The sequence below is a fragment of the Cervus elaphus genome, chromosome 20 (genome assembly GCF_910594005.1).
Source record: "Cervus elaphus chromosome 20, mCerEla1.1, whole genome shotgun sequence".
NCBI lineage: Eukaryota > Metazoa > Chordata > Mammalia > Artiodactyla > Cervidae > Cervus > Cervus elaphus.
The window spans coordinates 26,550,431-26,576,690 of record NC_057834.1 but is presented as its reverse complement, the minus strand read 5'-3'; the positions used below and the strand labels follow the sequence as shown (position 1 = coordinate 26,576,690).

General features: G+C 42.9%; 1 protein-coding gene and 1 long non-coding RNA gene across 3 annotated transcripts in view; both read left to right on the top strand.

The window, feature by feature from the left end:
- Positions 1 to 13,832, top strand: part of LOC122677615 — a 49,942-nt gene extending 36,110 nt beyond the window's left edge. The window contains exons 4-5 of the long non-coding RNA XR_006335863.1: positions 5,724 to 5,922; positions 13,660 to 13,832. This is a non-coding gene — a long non-coding RNA (uncharacterized LOC122677615). The remainder of the gene's footprint in view (positions 1 to 5,723; positions 5,923 to 13,659) is intronic.
- Positions 13,833 to 14,464: 632 nt separating this feature from the next.
- UCK2 (uridine-cytidine kinase 2) overlaps positions 14,465 to 26,260 on the top strand; it is an 83,976-nt gene continuing 72,180 nt past the window's right edge. Inside the window, exon 1 of one of the 2 annotated variants that reach the window (XM_043877787.1) lies at positions 14,465 to 14,840. In XM_043877787.1, the coding sequence (XP_043733722.1) occupies positions 14,742 to 14,840 (99 nt within the window). In that variant the 5' untranslated portion in view covers positions 14,465 to 14,741. Of the gene's footprint in view, positions 14,841 to 14,929; positions 15,439 to 26,260 lie in introns of those variants that run through there. The other variant, XM_043877786.1, reaches the window with a different exon arrangement.

Below are 26,260 nucleotides of genomic sequence, written 5' to 3'. Positions count from 1 at the left end.
AAAGTTCTACATACATATAATGCATAGAAAAGCATCTAGAATATTGACAATAACTTGTAATTTGTTGTCTCTATTCTAGATCTTGAGCTTCCCAGGTGGTGCAATGGTAAAGAATCCACCTGCCAGGGCAGGAGACACCAGAGACACAGATTCAGTCCTTGGGTCAGGACGGTCCCCTGGAGAAGGGAATGGCAACCCATTCTAGTATTCTTACCTGGGAAATCCCATGGACAGAGGAGCCTGGCAGGCTACAGGCCATGGTGTTGCAGAGAGTCAGACATGACTCAGCACAGCACACAACACTGGAGGTCTTGCATTCGGTGGCAAATGTTTATTAGCTTATTGAGTAAATAATAGAGAGAGTCAACGATGAGAATGTGTTACAGAGTAAGGGGTCTGATTATTTCAAATTTGTACAGTTGAAGTCCATTTTAAAAAGTAAAGAAAAGAAAGGGGAAAAACCAGCTAGCAGGTTATACACTAAACTGTTAATGTGAGTTATATCTGATTGGGGCTTTAAGGGTGATTGTTTTCTTTATACTCACTTAACAGTTTCTAATTTGACTATAATTCTGCATTACTTTTTTTTTTTATAATTCTGTATTACTTTTATAATGGAGAAATAATAAAAGTCAAAACTGTTACATTTAAGATTAAAAATAGTCAACAATAACAACAGTGAAGCTTTACTGTCTTAATACACAGCAGCCTATTGTCTGTGTTAGCCAGTTACGTTCCTTTGTAACAAATGCATTACATTGATTTGTGGGGCATCCCATGTAGAATACAGCTGAAACATTTCTGTAAACAATGGATAAATTATGTTAGATTTATTTCACCTATGGCAGGCCACTTTTGCACAGTACTTAGAAACTTAGAAAAATTGCAGGGTTGTTTATCAACTAATAAATAAGCTACTATTAAAACCATTTGGAAAATATTCTCCTGGGTTGTAAGGTGTTATTGATATGGAGGTGTCTGAATGTACTTATTTTTGGGGGGAAAAGATAATTTCTAAGGTTATTACTTAAATTATCTTAAATAAAGGAGAACTGGGGGCTTCCCTGGTAGCTCAGTGGTTAAAAACCTGCCCGCCAATGCAGGAGACATGGGTTTGATCCCTGATCCAGGAAGACCCCATGTGCCACAGGGCAACTAAGTCTGTAATTAAAAAAAAAAAAATGAGAGCGGCAGATGTAATTTGTTTAAATGTTCAAAGTTTCAAATAGTGAAGTCAAAGGTTATTTTAAAAAATTGAGGTGGCTTTGGGATGTGGTTAGATGTCTTTGCTAAATATTCCCTAGTGTTTTCTATAGGATCACATTTTCTTGTTATGACTTGTTCAAGTACCTGTACCAGTCTTTAGATTGTAAGCTCAATAAGAACAGAAATAATATCTTACTGGCAAATTATAGGAACTTAACATTAAAAAAGAATGTGTAAATGAATGGAGTTGTGATTTAAAAAAACGTTTTATTAGACTATAGATTTACAGCATTGGGTGGTTAGGTGCAGGTGTACAGTAGATTGAATCAGTCATTCAGTTCAGCTCAGTCACTCAGTCGTGTTCAGCTCTTTGCAACCTCATGGACTGCAGCACGCCAGGCTTCCCTATCCATCATGATCTCCCGGAGCTTGCTCAAACTCATGTACATTGAGTTGGTGATGCCATCCAACCATCTCATCCTCTGTTGTCCCCTTCTCCTCCTGCCTTCAATATTTCCCAGCATCAGGGTCTTTTCCAATGAGTCAGTTCTTCACATCAGGTGGCCAAAGTATTCGAGCTTCAGCTTCAGCATCAGTCCTTCCAATGAATATTCAGGACTGATTTCCTTTAGGACTGACTGGTTTGATCTCCTTGTAGTCCAAGGGACTTTCAAGAGTCTTCTCCAACACCACAGTTCAAAAGCATCAATTCTTTGGCACTCAGCTTTCTTTATGGTCCAACTGTCACATCTATACATGACTACTGGAAAAAACATAAGTTTTGACTAGATGGACCTTTGTTGGCAAAGTAATGTCTCTGCTTTTTAATATGCTGTCTAGGTTGGTCATACCTTTTCTTCCAAGGAGCAAGTGTCTTTTAATTTCATGGCTGCAGTCACCCATCTGCAGTGATTTTGGAGCCCCCCAAAATAGTCTCTTACTGTTTCCATTGTTTCCCCATCTATTTGCTGTGGAGTGATGGAACTGGATGCAATGATCTTAGTTTTTTGAATGTTGAATTTTGAGCCAACCTTTTCACTCTCCTCTTTCACTTTCATCAAGAGGCTCTTTAGGTCTGATGCTGAAGCTGAAGCTCCAATACTTTGGCCACCTGATGCACAGAACTGACTCATTGGAAAAGACCCTGATGCTGGGAAAGATTGAAGGCGGGAGGAGAAGGGGACAAGAGAGGATGAGATGGTTGAATGGCATCACCAACTCAATGGACATGAGTTTGAGGAAGCTCCAGGAGATTGTGACGGACAGGGAAGCCTGGCGTGCTGCAGTCTATGGGGTTGCAAAGAGTTGGACACGACTGATCCACTGAGCTGAATGTGTATATGTCAGTCCTAATCTCTCAATTTATCTCTCCACTTCCCTCCTCCCCGGCCATAACCATAAATTTTTTTAGATTCCACATATAAGCAGTATTAGATGATAGTTGTCTTTATCTGACTTACTTCACTCTGTATGACGCTCTCTAGATCCATCCACCACCTCTGCAAATGACCCAGTTTCAGTCCCCTTTTTATGACTGAGTAATATTCCATTGTATATATGTACGACATCTTTTGTATCCATTCTGCTGTTGGTGGACATTTAGGTTGCTTCCATGTCCTAGCTATTGGAAATAGTGCTGCAGTGAACATTGGGTTCATATATCTTTTTGAATTATGGTTTTCTCCAAATATATGCCCAGGAGAGCATCATATGACAGCTTATTTTTGTTTTTTTAAGGAACCTCCATACTGTTCTCCATAGTGGCTGAAGCAACTTACATTCCCACAAACAGTGTAAGTTTTTTCCACAGACTCTCCAGCATTTATTGTTTGTAGATTTTTTGATGATGGCCATTAGAATTGTGATTTAGAACAAGAAAATAAAAGATTGGGGTTTTGAAATGCACTATGGATATAGTTCCTTACACACTGATGCAGAAGTATACGGTACATTAAGATTTGAAGTTTTAGGAAGGAAAATAAGGAAATAAGGAAAAAAGGAAAATAAATATGGGGACTGGACCTGAAACTTTTGAAGTTGCAACATGAGACCCTTCCACAAAATAGGCCTGGAGGCCATTGTCAGATGTGGCAATGAATTAGATGATCCAAAAGACTGAGCAATGCGATAATTCCTATGGCCTTATGTACAAACCCTTTCTCTTGTCATTTAACCCCCACTTGGCCCCTGGAAACGCCGCCAACGGAGAAGGGGCCGTGAGCGCCTAGTCATCACCCTTGGCGACAGCGGCGCCTCAGCTGCCAACAGGCCAGCACTGACGTGGGTCCTCCCTCTGCTGGCCTTCATTCACTCCAAACCCTGAACTGTTGTGGGCGAGAGACACCTCCTGTCCATGTCGTAACTGTCACTACTGACGCCTTCTGTCCCTTTTCTCTTGTCTGCATAAACCAATTTTATGCCTGTGAATACTTTCCTGTGTAAATATGCCTTGATTTATAATAGCCATAGTGAAAACTGTTTGTTATGAAACTCTCAGAACATTCAAAAAAGTGTTTTGTGTATCCAAAAATAAATAAATTATCCCATTCTGTTTCCCATCTTTGGTGTGTTCCATTTCTTCCTTAAAGTTAATCAGATGTCATAGTCTTCAGCTTTCCTTTCCTGAGGGTTTTTTCCTTCTTTTATCTTCCCTTTTGCATTTAACATTTTAAAATATTTATTTTTATTTATTTATTTGGCTGTATGGGTCTTAGTTGTGGCATGCAGGATCTTCAATTTTCATTTTGGCATGTGGGATCTAGTTCCTCAACCAGGAATAGAGCCTGGGCCCCATACGTTGGGAGTGTGGACTTGTAGCTGCTGGATCACCAGGGAAGACCCTGTACTTAACTTTTAGTGTTCTTCTTTCGTGCATATTTTGTGTACATATATACATTCGGCTGCATCAGGTCTCAGTTGTGGCATGTGGGATCTTGGCTGCCTCACGCGGGATCCTCTGTTGTGGTGCATGGACTCTAGTTGTGGAGCGTGGGCGCCCACAATTGTGGTATGCAGTCTTAGTTGCTCTGCAGCATGTGGGATTTTAGTTCTCAGACTAGGGATCAAACCTGCGTTCCCCACCTCTCAAGGCAGATTCTTAACCACTGGACTACCAGAGAAGTCCCTTGTACATATTTTTAAAAACTCTGATATTTTCATATTTATTTGAAAGCTTCGAGGTATTGCTATGTCTGTTTTTCATTAGCAGAAACTGATGAACTCTTCTGCTAGTGAGCAATTATTCTAAAAAAACTTTGCAAAAAATATGAATATTAAAAACTGAATAATGACACTAAACTGATAATAACAGTTATCTCTAAGGGAGAGAATTAAAGAGAACTTCAACATTCTATATAAAAATTTTCTTCATTGTTTGATTTTTATACACTAAACATCTAAAACCTAAGCTAGAAAACAATTATAATAAATATTAATAACAACATTAAATATGTGATATCTAATAGCTGAGGTAAATAAATATCTTTCTCAGTGTAAAGAGGTCTTTTAGGGCCTCTTTCAAGCTAGCAAAATACTGTTCTTTGTAAGAGATAATTTGCTTTATGGACTCTTGGTTACTATAGATAAGCACTTTGAGCTCCACAAAATATTGGCTCTGCCTTTTAGTAATAGGCATACCAAGAAAAGGACTCCACACTTTGGTAAAGCACTGGTTTCAACAAACATAAGTGAGTTTCTTTATTGCAGTATTTTTCAGGGTGTTTAATATGCTAATGTGCCCTGTCACTCCCACCTAGAAGTTAAAGTGGGAACAGAGGATAGTACACAGGTTTTTCCAAACTTACTTGTTTCCAATACCTCTTTTCCTTCCAAAACCACTGTTCCAAGGCACATATTTTGGGAAATACTGCTGCAGGATATTAAAGAAAGAGTTCATTTCACAGAGATAGGTAATGAAGGACACCACCTCTTCTTATTGCAGGATTTATCCATATCTAAATATACACTGCTCTCTGCACATCGTTTTTGAGCCAGATCTAGAACATTGAAGGCATAGATATTTCCAATATTACACTAACCTTACATTTTTAAAATAAACCTTGTTTGTGATAGACTGTTCTTTTTATGTGTTGATATATTTAAAATTGGGCTTCCCAGGTGGCGCTAGTGCCTTCCAATGCAGGAGACATTAAGAGACACAAGGTTCGATCTCTGGGTCAGGAAGATCCCCTGGAGGAGGGCATGGTGACCCACTCCAGTCTTCTTGCCTGGAGAATCCCATGGACAGAGGAGCCTGGAGGGCTACAGTCCACAGAGTCTCACAGAGTCAGACACAACTGAAGCAACTTAGAATAGCATGCATATTTAAGATTGTGATTTATATTTAGGATTTTTACTTACTATGCTTATAAGAGAGACTATGTGCTTATGTGCTTATGTGCTTAAACCCTTTAGTTTTCCACTCTTGTCCTGTGTTATCAGGTTTTCGTGTTACATTTCTTGCTGGTCTCATAAAATGAGTTGTTAAATGTTCCATCTTTTTTTTTTCTCTCTGGCAGTTTGTGAAATCTTGGTATGAACTCTCCTTTGAATGTTTGGTAGAATTCCCTGATTAAAGTTTCACAGCCTGGAATTTTATCTTGCTGTGTTTTATTTCACTGGACAGTTTTCAGTTTTGCAAGAGTATCTCGTATCTGCAAGAGGAGTCGGACCCTGCTCAGTGCAGGGACCACAGTCCTACAACCTCGCCAGTAACAAGTAAGTAGTGGGCTTAGCTGAACTTAGTCAGGGCTTCCCTTGTGGCTCAGAAGGTAAAGCATCTGCCTGCAATGCGGGAGACCCGGGTTTGATCCTTGGGTCAGAAGATCCCCTGGAGAAGGAAATGGCAATCCTCTCCAATGCTCTTCCCTGGAAAATCCCATGGACGGAGGAGCCTGGTAGGGGGTCATGGGGTTGCAAAGAGTTGCAACCTGACTGAGGGACTTCACTTTCACTTTAGTTGGACACAAGGGAAAATGCTTCAAGCATCCCTGCCAGCTTGAAGATAAGGTTCAGGTTCAGAGCAGGTGGTGAAGCAGCCAGAAATTTAACAGGGCGATCCTGGAATTGAAGTAGGCATAGAAGAGCTGAGATAAGCTGCTCACATCCTTGGCTGACTGGGACACTACACATATGTAGAGGAGATCCAGCAGACCTCGAGAATCCAGCAAAAACTGAAAGATGAGGGAGACTTGAGCACAGGCTGAAGCTTTGAATGCATTCCCTAATCCACACATATCAATCAGCAGAGGGTGAGAGCCTAACTGGCTCAAGATACTTGAGTACAACCTCTGCCCAAAGATTGACTGACCACTAAGCAATTAGTCACAGAGCAAATCACTAGGGAGCCAGCCTAGCAAACACAGCAAACTAACAAACAAAAATAAAACAGCAGAGGGACTTCCCATCGTTGTAGTGGTTAAGACTGTGTCTTCCAATGCATGAAGTGTGGGTTCGATCCCTGGTCAGGGAACTAAGATCTCACATGCCACGGGGTTAGGCCAAAAGTAAAAAAACAAACTAATTAATTAAAAATAAATAAAACAGCAGAGACAGGAGGCTGTACATCAGGGAAACAGAGTCTGCAGTTTAAGCATCTTATTAAACAAAAAATGAAAAATCCAACAACCATCAAAAATATAAAATGGAACTCAGAGTAGCTAAAATATATTATCTAAAATTTCCAGTTTTTTTAAATCAAAAATTACTAGACATGCAAAAAAACCTAGGAAAGTTATACCCATATACAAAAAAAGAAAAAAGAGAAGAAACTAGGAACAGGCCCAGCTTTTACTTCTAGCAGGGAAACACTCTAAGGCAGTGTTTATAAATATGTTGAAATAACTTTAGAAATGCTAACAATGAATCAACACAAAGCAAATCTCAATAGGAAAATAGTATTAAAAAGAACCAAATGGAAATCCTAGATTTGAAAAGTATAATAACTCAAATGAAAAATTCATTAGATGGTTTCAACAGCAGATCAGAGATGACAGGAGAAATAATCGGTAAAGTTGAAGACAGACTAATAGAAATTGTCCACACCTAAGGATAGAGAAAAAAGAGGATTGAAGAAAATTAAACAGAGTCTTAGAAACCTCGGAGTCAAGTATTCCAATGGGAGTCCCAAAATGGGGAGGGAGAAAGGAGTAGAAAACATATTTCAAGAAACTGGCCAAAAAACATCCAAAATTTAATGAAAAACCTTAACTTACAAATCCTAAAACTTAATGAAATTTCAACAGGATAAAAGAGAACCACACCTCGACATGAGGCAAATTTCTGAAAGCCAAAGGTGAAGAGAAAAATCTTGAAAGCAGCAAGAGAAAATGACTCATCATATATAGGGGGACAACAATTAATAGCTAACTTCTCACTAGAAATAATGAAGTCCAGAAAGACAGTAGAATGACATATTAAGAGGGCTGGGGAAAAAGTACCATGCTCTTGACCAAGAATTCTATATCCAATAAAACCATTCTTTGAAAAGGAAATTGAAATAAAGATATTACCAGATAAGCAAAAACTGAGAGGAGATGTTACTAGCAGATTTATTATACCCTACTGTTAGATCTACTACAGATTGTCAGGCTATATAAAAAAGCAAGATCCAAATATATGCAGTTCATAATACATACACGTTAGATTCACAGATACAAATAAGTTAAAATTAAAAGATGGAAACCTATATACCATGCAATCAATAATCATAAGAGAGGTGAAGAGGCTTATTAATGTCAGACAGAATTGGTTTTAGGACATAGAATATTCTGAGAGATAAAGAGGGACATTTCATAATGGATATGACCCCTCATAAATGTATACATACTTAACAAAAGAGTCCTAAAATACATGTAGCAAAAAATGACATGACTGAAAGGGAAAATTGATAATTCAACAATTTTAATCGGAGCTTTTAAGGCTTTGCTCTCTGTATATGGTGACCAGGAGAAGCACCTCAAAGAACTCAGCCTGCAAGGAACATAACTGACCAAGAGCCCCAGCTAATGTCCCTGCTGCCAGTGAGCTGGGATAGTGCATGTCATTTCAGCTGGCTGAATACCTAATTGTTACAGGCTTAGAGCTCAAAACTGAGCTTGTATTGGTCAGCCAAGGCAGGACTGGGAGAAAGATGTCAGGGTCTTGGTGGTAGAAACCTAAGATCCTAAGATATGGGTGGGGACATCTGGATAGGTGCCTTTGAAGATACTGTCTTTGCAAACCACCATGCCCCTGGCCCCTCTGCTGGCAGAGGTGACCCATATTCCTTAAAAAGAGCTAACACTTCCACTCTGCTGAATAGGTGCTCTGCTCTGAAGCTGCCCTCACCCCAACCACCTCCCCTGGCCAGCAGGCTATGTCAGACCTAAGTAAATCACACTCAGAATTCTACTTGTGAGTGTGTGTGTGTGTTCCTGGGGAATCCGTTGCTTTTTTTTAATTTTCTCAGTCTCTGACTAAAAATATTTCTAAAACACTAGGTTCTATCACTCAAACCTTTAGGCCTCTCTGCCACCAGGAACAGCTGTAATTTCATTATGAAGCAGAGTTGAATTAATTTTCTCTCCTAATGATCGGGGAGAGTTTGCTTTGAGATACCGAAGTAACTTTTCAACAACATACGATTTGAACCCCGAGCAAAAACTAATCTGCTAAATCTGCAATCTCATTTCACCTCCGACACAAATTGGCACCTCAGCGTCACCTCTGGGACAGTCAGACCTGCCATCCTTGGCCACCAGTCTAAATAAAAGAAGCCACGGGACCAAATGTAGCTACTCCTCTGAGGTTGATGCCATCAGCTATACCATCTTCTGCTTCTCCTGTTGACAGTTACTAGGGCCGGGACTGAGAGAGACAAAACATTTAGAACAAACACATACGGAAGACTCCTTTTTAAGGCCCACCCTACACCAGCTTCCCTGGTGGCTTAGACAGGAAGGAATCTGCTCACAGTGCAGGAGACCCGGGTTTGGTCCTTGGGTGGGGAAGATGCCCTGGAGGACGGCAACCCACTGCAGTATCCCTGCCTGGGGAAGCCCCATGGACAGAGGAGCCTGGTGGGCTGCGGTCCGTGGGGCCGCAAAGAGCTGGGCACCACTGAGCGACCAAGCACAGCACCTCTACTCTAGCACTTGCCCCACTGAGGCAGAGCCTCCTTACATTTTGACAGCCTTGTGTCGCCCTAGTCCCAGCGCTGTGCATCCATTATGGTGTGATGGACAAAGCGTCAGCCCCAGGGTGAAGGCGGAGGGCTAGAAGTAGATTATTTACAGAGAAAGTGGCCTTGGAGCTAATTGAGGAAGGTGAAGGAAGTCAGGGATGGGCAAGGTGGTAGTCTGGTGATAGGAAAAGAAGCACAGGGTCAGATACAGGTCTGGGATAAGAACTGGGAACAGAATAAAGGTAAATGGCTTAGAACACGGAGTGTGAACAAAACAGGGATGCTGGAAGCTTGCTGGGCAAGACAACTGAACTCCTGACTTTATTTTCATAGAATCACACTAACAAATCATGTTATAAGGTAGGGAGAGAAAATAAATTGCTATAGGACTAAAATCTGTATGTTAACTTTTTCAAAGTCTGGGAAGAGTTCTGGGGGCATGTGGGATTTCTGAAGTTGGGCCAACTAAAGTTTAAGGGCCCTTGTATGACTATTATCTTTCTGAGGAAGGGGAAGGGCATATGTGCAAAAATCAGTATACTGAATATAAAAAAATTTAATGACTTGCATTTGGGCACTGTTTTATAGGTTACAAAATCCCCTAACATTGTCTTTTTAGTTCTGTCTTTTTTTTCCCTGTGCCTTTGTCATTTCTGTTACCAATTCTGAAAAACCTCTTTCCCCTCCTAGACTGCAGGTTGAGACCTATTTTTTGAAACTGCTCTACTGAGATATAGCTTACATACCATATAATCCACTAACTTATATGATTTAAAGGTTCTTATGCAAAAGTTGCACAACCACCAGACAATTTCAGAACATTTCCTTTGCTCTAAAACTGCACCCATTAGCCGCCACTCTCCATTTAGCCCCGACTTCTCTAAATGCAGGCAAGTGCTATGTGTAGAATTACCTATGTTGGACATTATCTTTTTCATTTTAGTTTAAAGTGTCCATAGAGATTAGAAGTCCTTACCTTTGGAACTCCTAATCTCTAATGGTGTGACTCTTGGCAATAGTTAGAGACTTGTGACAGAAATAGGAGGGAAAGAGAAATGATACCTATGTAACAACCATTATATGTATACTGATAATATCTTTATTATTTTTTACAACCATCCTATGAGCCAGATACCATTTAACAGTTAAAGAAACTGAGGTTTATAGAAAGTAACTTGCTAAAGGTTATAAAGTGCATAAGTAACAAAGCAAGGATGTAAACTGTGCTTTTCTAACTAGAGCTCACACTGTCTTCTTTCCACTAAGTCAGTAGTGCTCAAACTTGGTAAGCACTTGAGTCATGTGTAGTTTATGAAAGACAAATTGCCTGGCCCGCGAAGTTTCAGGTTTACTACTTCTGGGGAGGGGACCATGGATTTGCCTGCTATGTCCTGCTGCCTAACAGCATCTGAGAATGTGACTGATTAAGATCACAGACCATGAGATGGTTGGATGGCATCACTGACTTGATGGCCATGAGTTTGAGCAAGCTCTCGGAGTTGGTGATGGACAGGGAAGCCTAGCGTGCTGCAGTCCACGGGGTCGCAAAGAGTCAGATACGACTGAGCGACTGATCGGAACCAAAGGTCACAGAGCCAGATGTTGAAGGAGCTTTCATATCATCCGGTCACCTTCTCAGAACAGAACTTATGACCTGTCAAAGTAACTGCTGAGTAGTAAAAGACAGGAGGTAAATGGAAAGGCGTAACAGGGAACTAACATGCTGCAGAAGACATACTGAAGTGTGAGAACATGTTTTTCTGGTTTGGAAATGTGATAAGCAATTAGAGAATTAGCTACGGTGTGTGAAGCAGCTGGTGGTAGCATTTGTCAATTGGAGGCAAATGTAAGGTTGCTTGTCTAGCTCAGAACTGTAGCTACTTTAAGGATAGAAGGGAGGCAGAGGACTGTCAGGAGCAAGTTCTTTTCTTCTTTGGCTACAGCTGTAGTTGCACATTCATGCTGACTTTATTCCCAAATGTTAACTAGGCCAGAACTTGATCAGACTGAAATCTCTGTATGTATAAGAAAATTCTCACAGATACCAAGAAAATGTATTCCTGTGCATCTGTTCTAGCTCTGGATTTTATTGAAAACATTTGACTTTTTTTGTTTGTTTGTTTCTTCTTAGTGGGAGGGGAAGGAGGGCATCTGGAAATCACTTAATTCAGAATCTGCAGTGTAATTGCTGCAGGAGGCTCAAACGTGGTTTGAACATCCTAAGCTGTGGGGTTTGGTGACCAGGCTCCCAAGAGGGGATGATACAGCATGGGGAATAGCACAGACAGCCTGCCTTGCTTTATAGAAAGCAAGGATGCAGACGTCCTTGCTGAGGTCACCAGTGCTGAGAATATTTTCAGTAATTTAAATGGACAGGGGTACTTCCTTCTGTGTAGGTGAGCCTGCCCTAGGGACAAATAGAAAAAAAGAAAACAGCAAAGTGAAAACAGGGAGTGCAGAGAGCAGCTGGATTAGGCCTTTATAGATAGCTTTTGTTTTTTTCAGAGCTCTTTTATGTATATTAATTCATGTCAAATATTATTATTATTAAACAGGGTGCAGATAAGTGTAATGAGTTACTCAGTTAATGAGTTAGTTCAACTAGTTAACAGATACCCATACTAGGATTAGAGGTAGACAGTTACTTGGAATGACAGGAAAACAAAACATTCAGAAATAACAGTAACCACATCAATGCAATCTAGGGAAAACCACATTTTCTTCCAAAATGGTGGAAGTGATATTTACTTGTTGATATTTGGGCTTCCCTGGTAGCTCAGCTGGTAGCCCCGCCTGCAACGTGGGAGACGTCGGTTCCATCCCTGGGTTGGGAAGATCCCCTGGAGGAGGGAATGGCAATCCACTCCAGTATTCTTGTCTGGAGAATCCCATGGACAGAAGAGCCTGGCAGGCCACAGGCCATGGGGTCACAAAGAGTTGGACACAACTGAGCGACAAAGCACAGCACAGCACAGCACATTTTCTTACCTCTTTCATATTTGTTCATTCATTCATCCAATATTCAACAAACATGTATTGTGTGAGTGCCTCCTACTTCCAGTTATTCTGTTCTGTGGGCCTTAAGAATGTAGAAATGAGATATGGTGTCTCTTTACTCCCTAAGGCTATGTGTCAGAAACTGTTTTAGGTGCTAGGGATAGAAAACAAACAGACAGACAAAGCAAGAAATGTGTAAACCAGTTTGTAGTAAGTCACTTTAAGAAAGGGAAACAAAAGGTACAATGTATAGATGTGATAAAGCAAGTATAATACAATGTTAACAGCAGAATCTAGGTGGTGGCTATATCAGTGTTTACTGTAAAATCTTTCAACATTAAGTTTGAAAATTTTTATGATTAAAATGTTGTAGAAAAAAGTTATTGGAATGATAAAGAAGATGGGAATTTGGGAAAAGTTCGTGGAGGATGTGGCATTGTTTTATTATTCTTCTTCCTCTCAATTACCTAATATCCCCTTAGCTATGAGTCCACCAAGTTCCAAATTCCAGTTGGCCTTTTATTGGCTCTGAAAAGCTCTGCCATAACCCTAAAAGATCGTTATCTTTTCACTGGGGGAAAAACTTGTAGGAGAAGAAGCCGCCTTATGAATCAGCCTGAAACCCAGCCACCCCTCAGCAATCTGATAAGGCTTCTCACTGAAAGAAAAGAAAGAAAGTGAAGTCTCTCAGTTGTGTCCGACTCTTTGCTACCCCGTGGAGTGTAGCCCACCAGGCTCCTCTGTCCATGGGATTTTCCAGGCAAGAATACTGGAGTGGGTTGCCATTTCCTCACTAACCTCTCCCAAATGCCTGCCTCTGGGTTCCAGGAAGCTGCTCTCCCCAGCTCAGTTTCTTGTCTGAGCTTCTGTGGAGTTTGGTTTGGGATGGTAACCTGAAATATTTTAAAAGTGAAAAGAATATCTGTTTTTTCTAGTACTGTTCATTTTCTTTAGTAATTTTTTCAAAGTAATTCGGCATTTAAGATAATTTACTAAGTTTTGAAAGAGAATGCAATAGACTTAAGTTCTTCTTTAGATGGTAGGGCCTAAAGCTCATTGGTACCAGTCCTGGGTTCACAGGAGCAGAGATTGGAAGTGACTAGTCTAGTCCTCCCTCTCTTTCCTGTGCTTCAACAAAGGTTCCTTTTCCAGCTTGAGCCCTTTAGGGGCCTTTTCTCACAGCACCTTTATATAAAGTCTTGCACTTGTGTCAGGCACTCTGTTAATACTTTAAATAAAAGTTCATTTTAATACAATAAGCCTAGCATGTAATTGCCACTATTCCCATTTAACAGATGAGAACATTGAGCAAGGGAGCTTGAGTAACTTGCCCAGGGAACTGCAGCGAATACAGAAATCTGGTTCCAGAGGTGGCTCCACTCTTGATCACCAGCAGCTACTGTCTTTTGTAGCCAAGTGCCTAATTGCCCACCTAAACCAGTTCACTTAAAGGTATTAATAAATCAACATGTATTGTTTTAACGTTTCCACGCTTAACTCCGCAGGAACCTCCGGGTTTGGGATTTCAAACTATCCTTAGAAAGGGCGTTGATGTTGGGAGGGAGGGCGTTCTTCAGAGCCCCCTCAAATTACCTTTCTTTCGGAAGAAGGGCTCCAGAAAGTCGCCTGTTAAGTTAGAGGATGGTGTTTGGAGATTTCCAAGAGAGGAAATATTTAAAGCCAGAGGCTGAAATATTATTTTGGCAAACGGGAGGGGGAAAAAATTTCATTTTCGGAGCACAAGTTTTTAGTCTGGATAATGGATAAACGATATTAACTCTTTGTTTCATCTTACTCTTTCAAGCTTGTTCTGATTTTGCTTCTCAAACCTGAGGCATGCCCTCTATTATTTGATCTGCCCTTTTAGCTTTTTACCCCTTTTGAAATAGGTGGGGGCATACCCAATTAAAACATGCAGAAGGCTCCTTTCTGTCTTCTCCCTCGGTCCTCGGCGGGCCGTCGTCGCTGATAGGGTTAACCGGGTGGGTAGGGAGGAGGGTCGGGCTCACACCTTTCCCAGAGCCCTCGGGCGGTGGCGGCGGGGCCCGGGAGGGGCGGAGGCGGGGGCCCGACGCCTCGCCGCCGCCGCCTCGGCGAATAGCAGTGCGCTGCCCGCCCGGATTGGAGCAGCAGCATCACGCTGACCTCTGCCTGGGATGTAAACCGGGACGGCCGCAGCGGGCAGAGGAAGGCTCTGCGCTCCTCAGGGAAAGGCAGCACCGGGCTCCGAGCTGTACGCAGGCAGCGGCGGCAGCCTCGGCCTGGGCAGCGCCCAGTGGCGGCTGCGGGAAGCAGAGGGAGCCCGGCGCGGGCGCGGACGCGGGCGGGGAGCGTGCGTCGGTTCGCACAGGCAGCGGGAGGAGGGGCCGCGCGAGCCATGGCCGGGGACAGCGAGCAGACCCTGCAGAACCACCAGCAGCCCAACGGCGGCGAGCCCTTCCTGATCGGCGTCAGCGGGGGCACGGCCAGCGGCAAGGTACGGCGGGGCCCCGGGGCCGCGCTCGCTCCCCCTCCTGGGTCCCGGCCCCGCGGCGGCGCATGTGGCCGGCGGCCGCGGGCCGTGTCAGTTGCTGCAGCCACCGCGTGGCCCGCGCGCCTCCGCTCCTGGCAGCGCTCCAGTGCCGAGTCCTCCCTGCGCGGACTACGGGCACCGCGGCGGGGGACGGGCGGGCGAGGACGCGGACCACCCGAGGTTCCAGAGGTACCCCGGCTACCGATCGCAGGGCTGGCACGCTTCCCGGGCGGCCGTGACTCGTGGCCGGGGTCCTGTGGGGGAGGGGCAGATAAAACGGATGCTTATTGTTTTGCAAGTCAGACGTGGGGGCCAGGGCTTTAAGCAGGGTCCTCTACGAACCCCCGGTACACCCGTCTTCCCCTGTCCTGGCGTTGATGCGCTCGCTCAGCGGCGCAGCCCGGGTGCCAAGGGCGGAGCGAGCCGCGTAGCCCTACTGGGACGGCTGCGAGAAAGCACGAGGCGGCGTCCAGGGGAAGAAGAGGAGCCCCGCTTGGACTGGATGCCGGGGCCGGGGATTGCAGGGGTTTCCGGGAAAAATCCTGAGAGCCAAATAAGCGAGGTGACATCAATGTAATGATCATAGCCGGGGCTTTTCTCTCTCTCTCCCTCTCTGGTTTTAAGAGGAAACGGGGTCAGCCTCAATGAGAAAGTTGTACTGGCCCCGTGCTCTTAAGATGTCTGGGGCCGTAGGCGTCTTGGATCCGCGGAAAGTGGTCATCCTCTGGGTGTCTGACCCCTCTGGCAGCCTGCTTTCTTTGTTTTTTCAGCAAAGCTAGGGATCTGCGTTCCTAGCTTTACCCCCGGCTCCTTCTGCAGGTGGAGAAGGGTGGAGTCCTCACAGATGTTTCTTTCTTTGCTCCCCTTCCTTTAAGATGTGGCTGCTTGTTTCCCCTGCTGTTTAACAATCTCCAAGTTGATTCGGCGCACGGGCTCAAGGGGAGCCTGCGAGGCGTGGGTGCTGCGCGCCGGCTCTGGCGAGGCGAGATGATGCCTCCTAGGGTTGGGGAGAGCGGAGTAGGAAGGCTGGTTGGCGCCATGAGAGGAGAGCCACGAGGTTTTCGCTCCGGATCTGACTCCGCCGGAGCCCCTCCTCCATTTTGGTTTTACACGTTTCCCTCCAGGTCTGGACTGCTTTGGCGCGTGGGGCCCAGACGCGGCAGCTGGCGCTGTGGAACTTCTTTTATTGATTAGTTAATCTCGTCCGTAGCTCCCAGGGTTAGGAAATCTGCCTGCTTTAGGGCCCAGAAGTTTATGTTGCATTTGCCCCTGGTTGAATGCCTTTTTTCAATTTTGAATTTTTTTCCATATTAAGCCAAAGCCAAACCAGGATGCCAGTTCTTTTAGGAAGTTTAACTGTTACATTAGAACCAGCAACCGCTCCCCCCCCCACCCCCCCCCGCCCAGCACATTCGTGTCGCTTGCCTTCTTTTTTGTTGATGATGGCTGTATTCCCAGCGCTCCCAGCACAATACCTGGCGTGTGTGTGTGTGTGAGAGAGAGAGAGAGAGAGAGTCGTTCACTCGTGTCCCACTCTTTGCGACTCCATGGACTGGAGCCCACCAGGCTCCTCTGTCCATGGAACGCTCCAGGCAAGAATACTGGAGTGGGTTAGCATTCCGTTCTCCAGGGATTTTCCCAACCCAGGGATCGAACCCGGGTCTCCCGCATTGAAGGCAGATTCTTGACCGTCTGAGCCACCAGGGAAGCCGTCGTGGCGTATAGTTGGACTCAAATATTGACCTGAGATCCAGCCCTCCTAGGGGTAGGGAGACAAACTGACATATGAGTGTAGCGTTTTAGAAACAAAATGACCTTGGTAATCAGCTAAATCATTTAGTTACTACAGAGGTAGAAGTTGAGATCCTAACAGGTGAAGTGACTCCCTTCTTGTTTTTGTGTTCCTCAGTGATCACCCGTTCTCAGGGTATCAGCGTACCTCTAAGTGTTACTTTGGTAATGAGTCCTGTAGGAACTAGTAAGGGGCTCTGAAGGGAACTCTCTCCTCCCTGCTTCTAATCAAGGACGAAGATACGCCCGAAAAAGGGTCTGCTTTCACACAGTTTTAAATCTTCGGCTGTGTTGAGTGGCATGTGGCATTTTAGTTCCCTCAGTAGAGATCAGACATGCACTCCCTCCATCAGCAGCATGTGGAGTCTTAACCATGGACTGCCAGGAAAGTCCCTCATGCAGTTTTTAGAGCATGTTGTACCTTTTGGGCATTGACAAATAGTTTGTCATTGTTTAGAGTTATTTTATAATTTTTTTGTTACTAAAAAAGCCCCAAGGAGCATTGGACTTTAAGAATTTTGTGTTGTAGTCAGTTTGAGGCAATTATGTCATGATTCTATATTCCAGTCCTTACCATCTTTCTTCCGAGGACTTTGAATTTTTGGGTTTTTTTTTGGGGGGGGTTGTTTTTGTTTAAAGAATGGTCCCCATTAACAGATTGGACCTCCTTTGGGAGTCTCAAGCCTGATCATTTTAGTACAGGGGGCTCTGGAAGCAAGGTTGACACTCCGCTTCCTGCTGGGTATTTGCTGTGGGCTTGTTAGAGGAATTTGGGAGAAGGCAAAGGGTCCAAGGGCATCAACAGAAAATGACAGTTTTAGAGCTAGCAGAAACCTCAGAGGTCCTGGAGTCCAGCACTTCATCTCATCACTGATGGATGAAGAAAATGATGAGTTCAGGTCATGTATTTAGTGGTGGAGCCAGAACTAGATAGGGGTTGCTCTGTCCTAGCCATTGTTCTGGTTTAAGAAGACTTGACTAAGGCATGCCTGGAGAACACAAATTTACACCTTCAACCGGGAAAGGGGCTACTTGGAAATGGCTACAGAATGGTTTCAGAGGTACTTGACCCTAAAGGAAATGGAAATGCATGTTGGCCCCATAGTATAGATCTTCACTGCTCTCTCCCCTGCTTGATAAGAGAAAACAACTCCCTGTTTAGCTTCTCTGGAGAGCTCTAATTTGTCTAAGTGTTGTGGCTGCCCTGAGTTGCAAGTATTTTATCTTAGCCTAAATTATTTTGGTTGTGGAAGGCAAAAATAGTGATTGCTGCTCTATATATCATATTTTAGAAGTTTGTTTTACAAATGAAGATGAATTAGAACTCTAGAGTAAGCTTTACTAGGCTGACATGACAAATCACTGCTAAAAACTCACCTAAAATTGTGGTGGGTTGAGAAAGTAATCTGGATGTTTGTTAAAGCTGATTCTAAAGGACAGGTCTACTAGAGAAAGCAACAAGTAACCGTGGTTGGTGGGAAAAATGACAGTTTAAATTTCTTTACTGCATACATACCCTTGACTTTAGCTGCCGTTCCCTGTCCTCTTCAGTTTTGCTGTTTACTGCCCTGGGGCTTCTTCCTTGGCCAGTTAAAATAGTTTCTTTCTCTGCACTGTCCTCAGAGAGGTCTTCTTCAGCTTGGTTCTGACTGGGTCTCTCTTTTGGGAAACCTTGGATGCGTCTCCATCTCCCAGACTACTAGTCCGGTATTTCAGCACACTGCACAGTTCCCTGCCCCCAAGATGTGGCCCCAGGCTGTTTATCTTTCTACTGTGGTCCTGCCTCCGCACACCCAAATGTACACCACACATCTGTGGAACTGCTTTCAGCTATACTTTTTTAAAAAATTCATTATTTATTTATTGGGGGATAATTGCTTTACAGAGTTTTGCTGTTCTCTGTCAAAGCCCAACGTGAATCAGCCACAGGCACACACATGTCCTCTCCCTTTGGAAGCCCTTGCTTTCAGTTCTACTTTTGCTCCTGCTCTTTTCTCTGGAATGGCCTGTAGTCCTTTTAAGGCTTCAGTTAGGTTAATACTTCCCCCAGGGAACCTTGTTATCCACATCCTTAATCAGAATTACTTTTTATCTCTAATGCTTCCGTAGTTTCACCACTTTTTGCCTTTGTTGTTTAGTTGCTAAGTCTTGACTTGCTTGACTCTCTGAGAGCCTGTGGACTGTAGCCTGATAGGCTCCTCTTTCTCTGGAATTCTCCAGGCAAGAATACTGGAGGGGGTTGCCATTCCCTTTTCCAGGGGATCTTCCTGACCCAGGGATCAAACTCTTGTCTTTTATGCCTACTGCATTGTCAGGCGGCTTCTTTACCACTAGCACCACTGGGAAAGCCCAAGAATACTGGAGTAGGTTGCCATTTCTTTCTCCACAAGATCTTCCAAAGTCAGGAATCTAATCCATATCTCCTGCATGAGCAGGCAGATTCTTTACCACTGAGCTTCCAGGGAAGCCTCCGATTGCTGGGGTTATTTGTTGACTGCTTCTCTCACTATAATAAAAGTTCTGTAAGAGCAACTCATTTATTTTTGCTTTAATGCCCGTTACAGTGTTTTACACAGCATTGTCATTCAGCATTTGTTGGACTGAGTTAGGCGAACCATAATTTATAATTACCCTTTTATTCTTTTCATTCATGACTATTTGAATTAGGCTTTTGAAGCCACAGTTGAAACCATATTTAATTGTCCTATTTGTGTTGCAATGACTAGACAATAAAAAGCCCACTTGAACCCTAACTCATTGGTATTGCTTATTCAGAGTCTAGTATTTATTTAATGTGTACTAAATGGATATTTGCAGAATGTCATTGTGCAGAATACTCTATCAAGTGCTTGGACTTGACAGGAAGTCAGGAAATAAAGAAAATATGAGAGAAAGTCTCTGTCAGTATAGTTTAAAACTGCTTAAGCCAATTTGGCATTAAAGCATTTGATTGTCTCTTCCCTTTGAAGTGGGGCAGGTACCTTCCCCATTGATGGGTAACAAGGGGAGACGACTCATGTAGCTAGCCAGTGACACAAGCCGGATAGGAATCCAGGTTTTTCCTTTACTAAACCTGTTCCTGTTTTGGACTTTCTCTGCCAGCAGAGGCTAGCCCTCAGAGGTATTTTAAGGCAGGTCAGTTGGACAGTGTATGAATAATACAGCCCAAGAGAGGACATTGCAGTCCCTTCAGAGGTGGGAGCTGTCAGCTTGGCTTGACCATGAGTCAGCATCTGCTTTTGGAGCGCCCTGGAATGCTCCCCGGACCTGGGTTCTTGGAACCTCAGCAGCCATCCCCATCCGGCCAGATCACTTATTCCATACCGTCCCTCCATCAGGTGCTTCCAGAACCACGGGGCTGCTTCAGTCCTGCCGTTAGAAACGGAGGTGACATTGCTTTGTACTGCCCCAAGCTGCTGCCGGAGAGGCCCTGCTGATCTCCTGCCACTCTTCTCTTTGCTCTGCATTCTGGCCACACTCCTGGCTTGGTCCATCAGTCTGCCTACCACCCCGACAGCCGGGGCTCTTCACATTTGCTGTTTGCTCTGACCGAAGTTCTTCTCTTGTTCATTGCACTAGCGCGCCTAGCACGTGCCTATTAGAACGAAGCCCAGACAGCAAGTCGTGCTGCTTGCTGTTGCCTCCTTTGTTTCTTGTTGGAAAGTCTTTGAAGTGTGTTTCTGATGCACACTGTCTGGTCACCTAGCTCCAGCTCACCATACCTATAGCATTTGCTTAAGTCTTCTGCCTGATACTATTTTTAATTTTTTTTTTTTAAGTTCCCACCAATAGTGTAGGAGGGTTCCCCTTTGCCCATGCCCTCCCCACTTGTTATTTGTAGACTGTTTTATGATGGCCATTTTGATTTACATTTCTCTGATAATTAGCAATGTTGAACATCTTTTCACGTGTCTTGTTGGCTATTTCTGTATCTTTGGAGAAATGTCTGTTCTCAGACATTTTTGTAATACTTTTTTTCTTCTACCCATTTTTTGATTGTGTCTTTTTACTGATACTATTTCGTCGTTGAGTCTTGTTCTTAAGATATCTTGTGATAGAAACAGGTTGTAGAGATGGTGCTGTTGCATTTGCTTAAGATCCCTAAGATTTTTTAGACGTCTGTCTCAAATTTTTAGTTTGAGGGTATGATCCGTGTGTGTGTTTGTGTGTGTGTATGTATGTATGTATATGCTTTCTTGTCCAGCAAACTTTTTATCACTAAACTGATTTATCAGTAAAGCACTTGATTATGTTGTTGTAAAGTATCATGTACCTGTATATGTAAATTATATCAGTATATTAATATAATTCAAAACAAAAATAGGGATTATGGAATGATAAGAAAGATGAGATATACACTTAAAAATGTGGCTTCTTTAACAGTATAAAGCCTTTTGGTTCTTATTGAATGTTTGATTTTTAAAAACCTTACTTAAATGTGATGATCATGATCTTGGTGATACTACTCTTAACGATAATATAAGGCTGAAGGTTTGGTTCTGTTAATAAGTCTTTCAAATATTGATTTAATGACTGTATTTGGAAAAAGTTATTGCCCAAAATGATCCAGGTACAAGAAACTCATCATTTGTAGTATTTATCCAATCATGAGAGTCCCATCCCCCAATTATAGCAAGGAAATTTTCATTTTCTTTGTTGTCCATCAGCTGTTTTTGCAAACCAAGGTGCTCTGTTTATTTTTTTTTTAACTAGTGGATTCAAAACCCACTGAAAACCCTCATTTGGAATTATTTACAGGTTTTTACAAGTTTCTATTTATGAGGTTTATAGCTGCACACATAGTTTTTGACAACTAAGTTGCCTAACAATGGAAACATTTTCAAAGTATTATTTTTAATATTTAATTTGTTAATTTGATTTTAATACATGTATTCATTTTCCTTCAACAGCAAATCAACAACTTCTTTTAAAAGTGAAATATTTCCAAATGCACTGAAAAATTTACGTGAAGATAATAAAGAAAAGACAGACTTTTTTTTTTAATATTTATTTTTATTTATTTATTTGGCTGCACAGGGTCTTAGTTGTGGCATGTGGGATCTAGTTCCCCAATCAGGGATCAAACCCAGGGCCCCAGCATTGAGAGATCAGAGTTTTAGCCACTGGACCACCAGGACAGTCCCAAAAGACAGACTTACTAAAAGACAAAGTAAGAGGTATAAAAATTGTCAGGTGTTCATGATAATCCAAGCCCTATGCCCCAACAGGTAACACTGAAGAAGCTGAAGTTAAACAGTTCTATGAAGACCTACAATACCTTTTGGAACTAACACCCAAAAAAGATGTCCTTTTCATTATTGGGACTGGAATGCAAAAGTAGGAAGTCAAGAAACACCTGGAGTAACAGGCAGATTTGGCCTTGGAGTACAGAATGAAGCAGGGCAAAGGCTAATAGAGTTTTGCCAAGAGAATGCACTGGTCATAGCAAACACCCACTTCCAACAACACAAGAGAAGACTCTACACATGGACATCACCAGATGGTCAACACCGAAATCAGATTGATTATATTCTTTGCAGCCAAAGATGGAGAAGCTCTATACAGTCAGCAAAAACAAGACTGGGAGCTGACTGTGGCTCAGATCATGAACTCCTTATTGCCAAATTCAGACTTAGATTGAAGAAAGTAGGGAAAACCACTAGACCATTCAGGTATGACCTAAATCAAATCGTTGATGATTATACAGTGGAAGTGAGAAATAAATTCAAGGGACTAGATCTGATAGAGTGCCTGATGAACTATGGATGAAGGTTTGTGACATTGTACAGGAGACAGGGATTAAGACCATCCCCATGGAAAATAAATGCAAAAAAGCAAAATGGCTATCTGAGGAGGCCTTACAAATAGCTGTGAAAAGAAGAGAAGCAAAAAGTAAAGGAGAACAGGAAAGATATTCCCATCTGAATGCAGAGTTCCAAAGAATAGCAAGGAGAGATAAAAAAAGCCTTCCTCAGCGATCAGTGCAAAGAAATAGAGGAAAACAACAGAATGGGAAAGACTAGAGACCTCTTCAAGAAAATTAGAGATACCAAGGGAACATTTCCTGCAAAGATGGGTTCAATAAAGGACAGAAATGGTATGGACCTAATAGAAGCAGAAGATATTAAGAAGAGGTGGCAAGAATATACAGAAGAACTATACGAAAAAGATCTTCAGGACCCAGATAATCATGATGGTGTGATCACTCACCTAGAGCCAGACATCCTGGAATGTGAGGTCAAGTGGGCCTTAGAAAGCATCACTACGAAGAAAGCTAGTGGAGTTGATGGAATTCCAGTTGAGCTATTTCAAATCCTGAAAGATGATGCTGTGAAAGTGCCAGCAAATTTGGAAAACTCAGCAGTGGCTACAGGACTGGAAAAGGTCAGTTTTGATTCCAATCCCAAAGAAAGGCAATGCCAAAGAATGCTCAAACTACCGCACAACTGCACTCATCTCACACGCTAGTAAAGTAATGCTCAAAATTCTCCAAGCAATCTTCAGCAGTACATGAACTGTGAACTTCCAGATGTTCAAGCTGGTTTTAGAAAAGACAGAGGAACCAGAGATCAAATTGCCAACATCCACTGGATCATTGAAAAAGCAATAAAGTTCCAGAAAAACATCTATTTTGCTTTATTGACTATGCCAAAGCCTTTGACTGTGTGGATCACAATAAACTGAGAAGAATTCTGAAAGAGATGGGAATACCAGATCATCTGACCTGCCTCTTGAGAAACCTGTATGCAAGTCAAGAAGCAACAGTTAGAACTGGACATGGAACAACAGACTGGTTCCAAATAGGAAAAGGAGTATGTCAAGGCTGTATATTGTCACCCTGCTTATTTAACTTCTATGCAGAGTACATCATGAGAAACGCTGGGCTGGATGAAGCACAAGCTGGAATCAAGATTGCTGGGAGAAATATCAATAACCTCAGATATGCAGATGACACCACCCTTATGGCAGAAAGTGAAGAAGAACTAAAGAGCCTCTTGATGAAAGTGAAAGAGGAGAGTGAAAAAGTTGACTTAAAGCTCAACATTCAGAAAACTAAGATCATGGCATCTGGTCCCATCACTTCATGGGAAATAGATGGGGAAACAGTGTCAGGTTTTATTTTGGGGGGCTCCAAAATCACTGCAGATGGTGATTGCAGCCATGAAATTAAAAGTCGCTTACTCCTTGGAAGGAAAGTTGTGACCAACCTAGATAGCATATTAAAAAGCAGGGACATTACTTTGCCAACAAAGGTCCGTCTGGTCAAGGCTATGGTTTTTCCATTGGTCATGTATGGTTGTGAGAGTTGGACTGTGAAGAAGCTGAGCGCTGAAGAATTGATGCTTTTGAACTGTGGTGTTGGAGAAGACTCTTGAGAGTCCCTTGGACAGCAAGGAGGTCCAACCAGTCCATCGTAAAGGAGATCAGTCCTGGGTGTTCATTGGAAGGACTGATGCTGAAGCTTAAACTCCAATACTTTGGCCACCTCATGTGAAGAGTTGACTCATTTGAAAAGAGCCTGATGCTGGGAGGGATTGGGGGCAGAAGGAGAAGAGGATGACAGAGGATGAGATGGCTAGATGGCATCACCGATTCAATGGGCATGAGTTTGAGTAAGCTCTGGGAGTTGGTGATGGACAGGGAGGCCTGGCATGCTGTGATTCATGGAGTTGCAAAGAGTTGGACACGACTGAGCGACTGAACTGAACTGAACCGAACAGACTCATCAACATTCAGTAAAGTCTAATAGGAGAGTTGACTCAGAAAACAAAGTATTTACAGTCACAAAAGTATCATCAGTACACTATTTAGCCTGCGAACTATAAAGAATCCTATAAAATGGTGGACTTTTAGGCCTCATATAAGCAGTTCTTTCATTAGGTATGAGGGCACTGTTTCTATTTTTTCTTTCATCCAATCTGTGCGGCCTGTGGGATCTTAGGTCCTCCACCAGGCAATGGACACAGGCCCCCTACAGTGGAAGCACAGAGTCCTAACAGGGAAGTCCTGGGGACATTGGTTCTGAAATGAATTATATATGCTTGGAGAGTTTTGAATGATGATGGAAGAGGATGATAATACTAAAAAAGATAAATTTGCATTGGTACCTGGCTATTAAAAATGATCTTTTCAGAGCATAGCGTTCTTTTAAAAAAAAAATTTTTTTTTTTTAAATTTATTTATTTGGCTGCCTTGGGTCTTAGTTGCAGCATGTAACTTCTTCCTTGTGGTGCATGGGGATGCATGGACTGAGGTGTTCAGAGAGAGAGAGAGAGTGAGAGTGAAGTCGCTCAGTTGTGTCAGTCTCTTTGCGACCCTAGGGACTGTAGCCCACCAGACTCTGTCCATGGGATTTTCCAGGCAGGAATACTGGAGTGGGTTGCCATTTCCTTCTCCAGGGGATTTTTCTGACCCAGGGATTGAAGTTGGGTCTCCCACATTGCAGGCAGGCTCTTCACCATCTGAGCCACCAGGGGTTGTTCAGAGGCAAGTGGAGTCTTAGTTTCCTGACTAGAGATCAAGCCCACATCCCTTGCATTGCAAGGCGGATTCTTAGTCACTGGACCACCAGGGAAGTCTAGCATAGGGTTCTTTTATTAATAAAAAGCAGTTATTCTCACATGGATACCTCGTGTGAAGCTGCAGGAAAGTGTCGAGTATCTCTGAACCACTCATACTTCCTGTAGCAACCTTGAGTGCCCTACATAGTAGCCTTGAGTGCCCTAGGATGTCCAGCAGTGCCTTTTATTCCCATCCTGTGCGGTCCCACATTCATTTTGGTTGAGCATTCATTTTCACAGTAATGGTGACAGAAGATTCCACCACTTGGCCTTTTGTATGACTTGTAGAGCTTCAGTAAGGTGAGACTTTTTGTCTAGTAAACACATGGAAGCATAAGAATGTTTGTATGTGTCCTTGAAGTTGAGCTGTGCTTCTCTATTTCTTTAATCACTTTAATCAGTCCGTAAGTATGCTGTCTGGTCTGACATCTCCCCTCCCTTCCCCTCCTCTTCCCTCCCCTCAGCTGAAGAGCTGTTGCATCATATCTCAGCAAACATCCTCTGTTTGCCTGCCTGTCCTGAAGGAAGTCCAGAGTTCTGCAGGTGTCTCCAGAGTCCTCTCTCCCTAGGTGGCGGAGGGTGAGCTCTGTCCCTGCTCTGTGCTCGGTGGCACAGGGCGCGTGTGGCGTACTGGGTGCTAAGAGTGCTGACCTGCGATTTTGGACCGTGGCCTTTGAATGTTTGCATACATTTCTGCTAAGAGAATTTTGGAGAATTCTTTATCCCCATCACATGGTTTTTCATCGCATAAGTAGAGTAGCAAATCATGTAATTTCTGATATGTTGTAAATGTTGATGTTTTAAAATAACAATTATTTCATTCTTTTAAAATGAATCTAGTGGGCTCTAAATACTGTTATGAGCTGACCTATTGTCATCCATTTACAAAATACATGACTAAGCTTTTCATTGAATCAGAAATGTTAATTTTTCATTTTTTTCTCCTTGAAATGATATTTCAGTTCCACTTCCTCCACAAAATGTTAATTTGTTTTTATACTTGAAAATATTTTATTGATCATTCTGTCATTC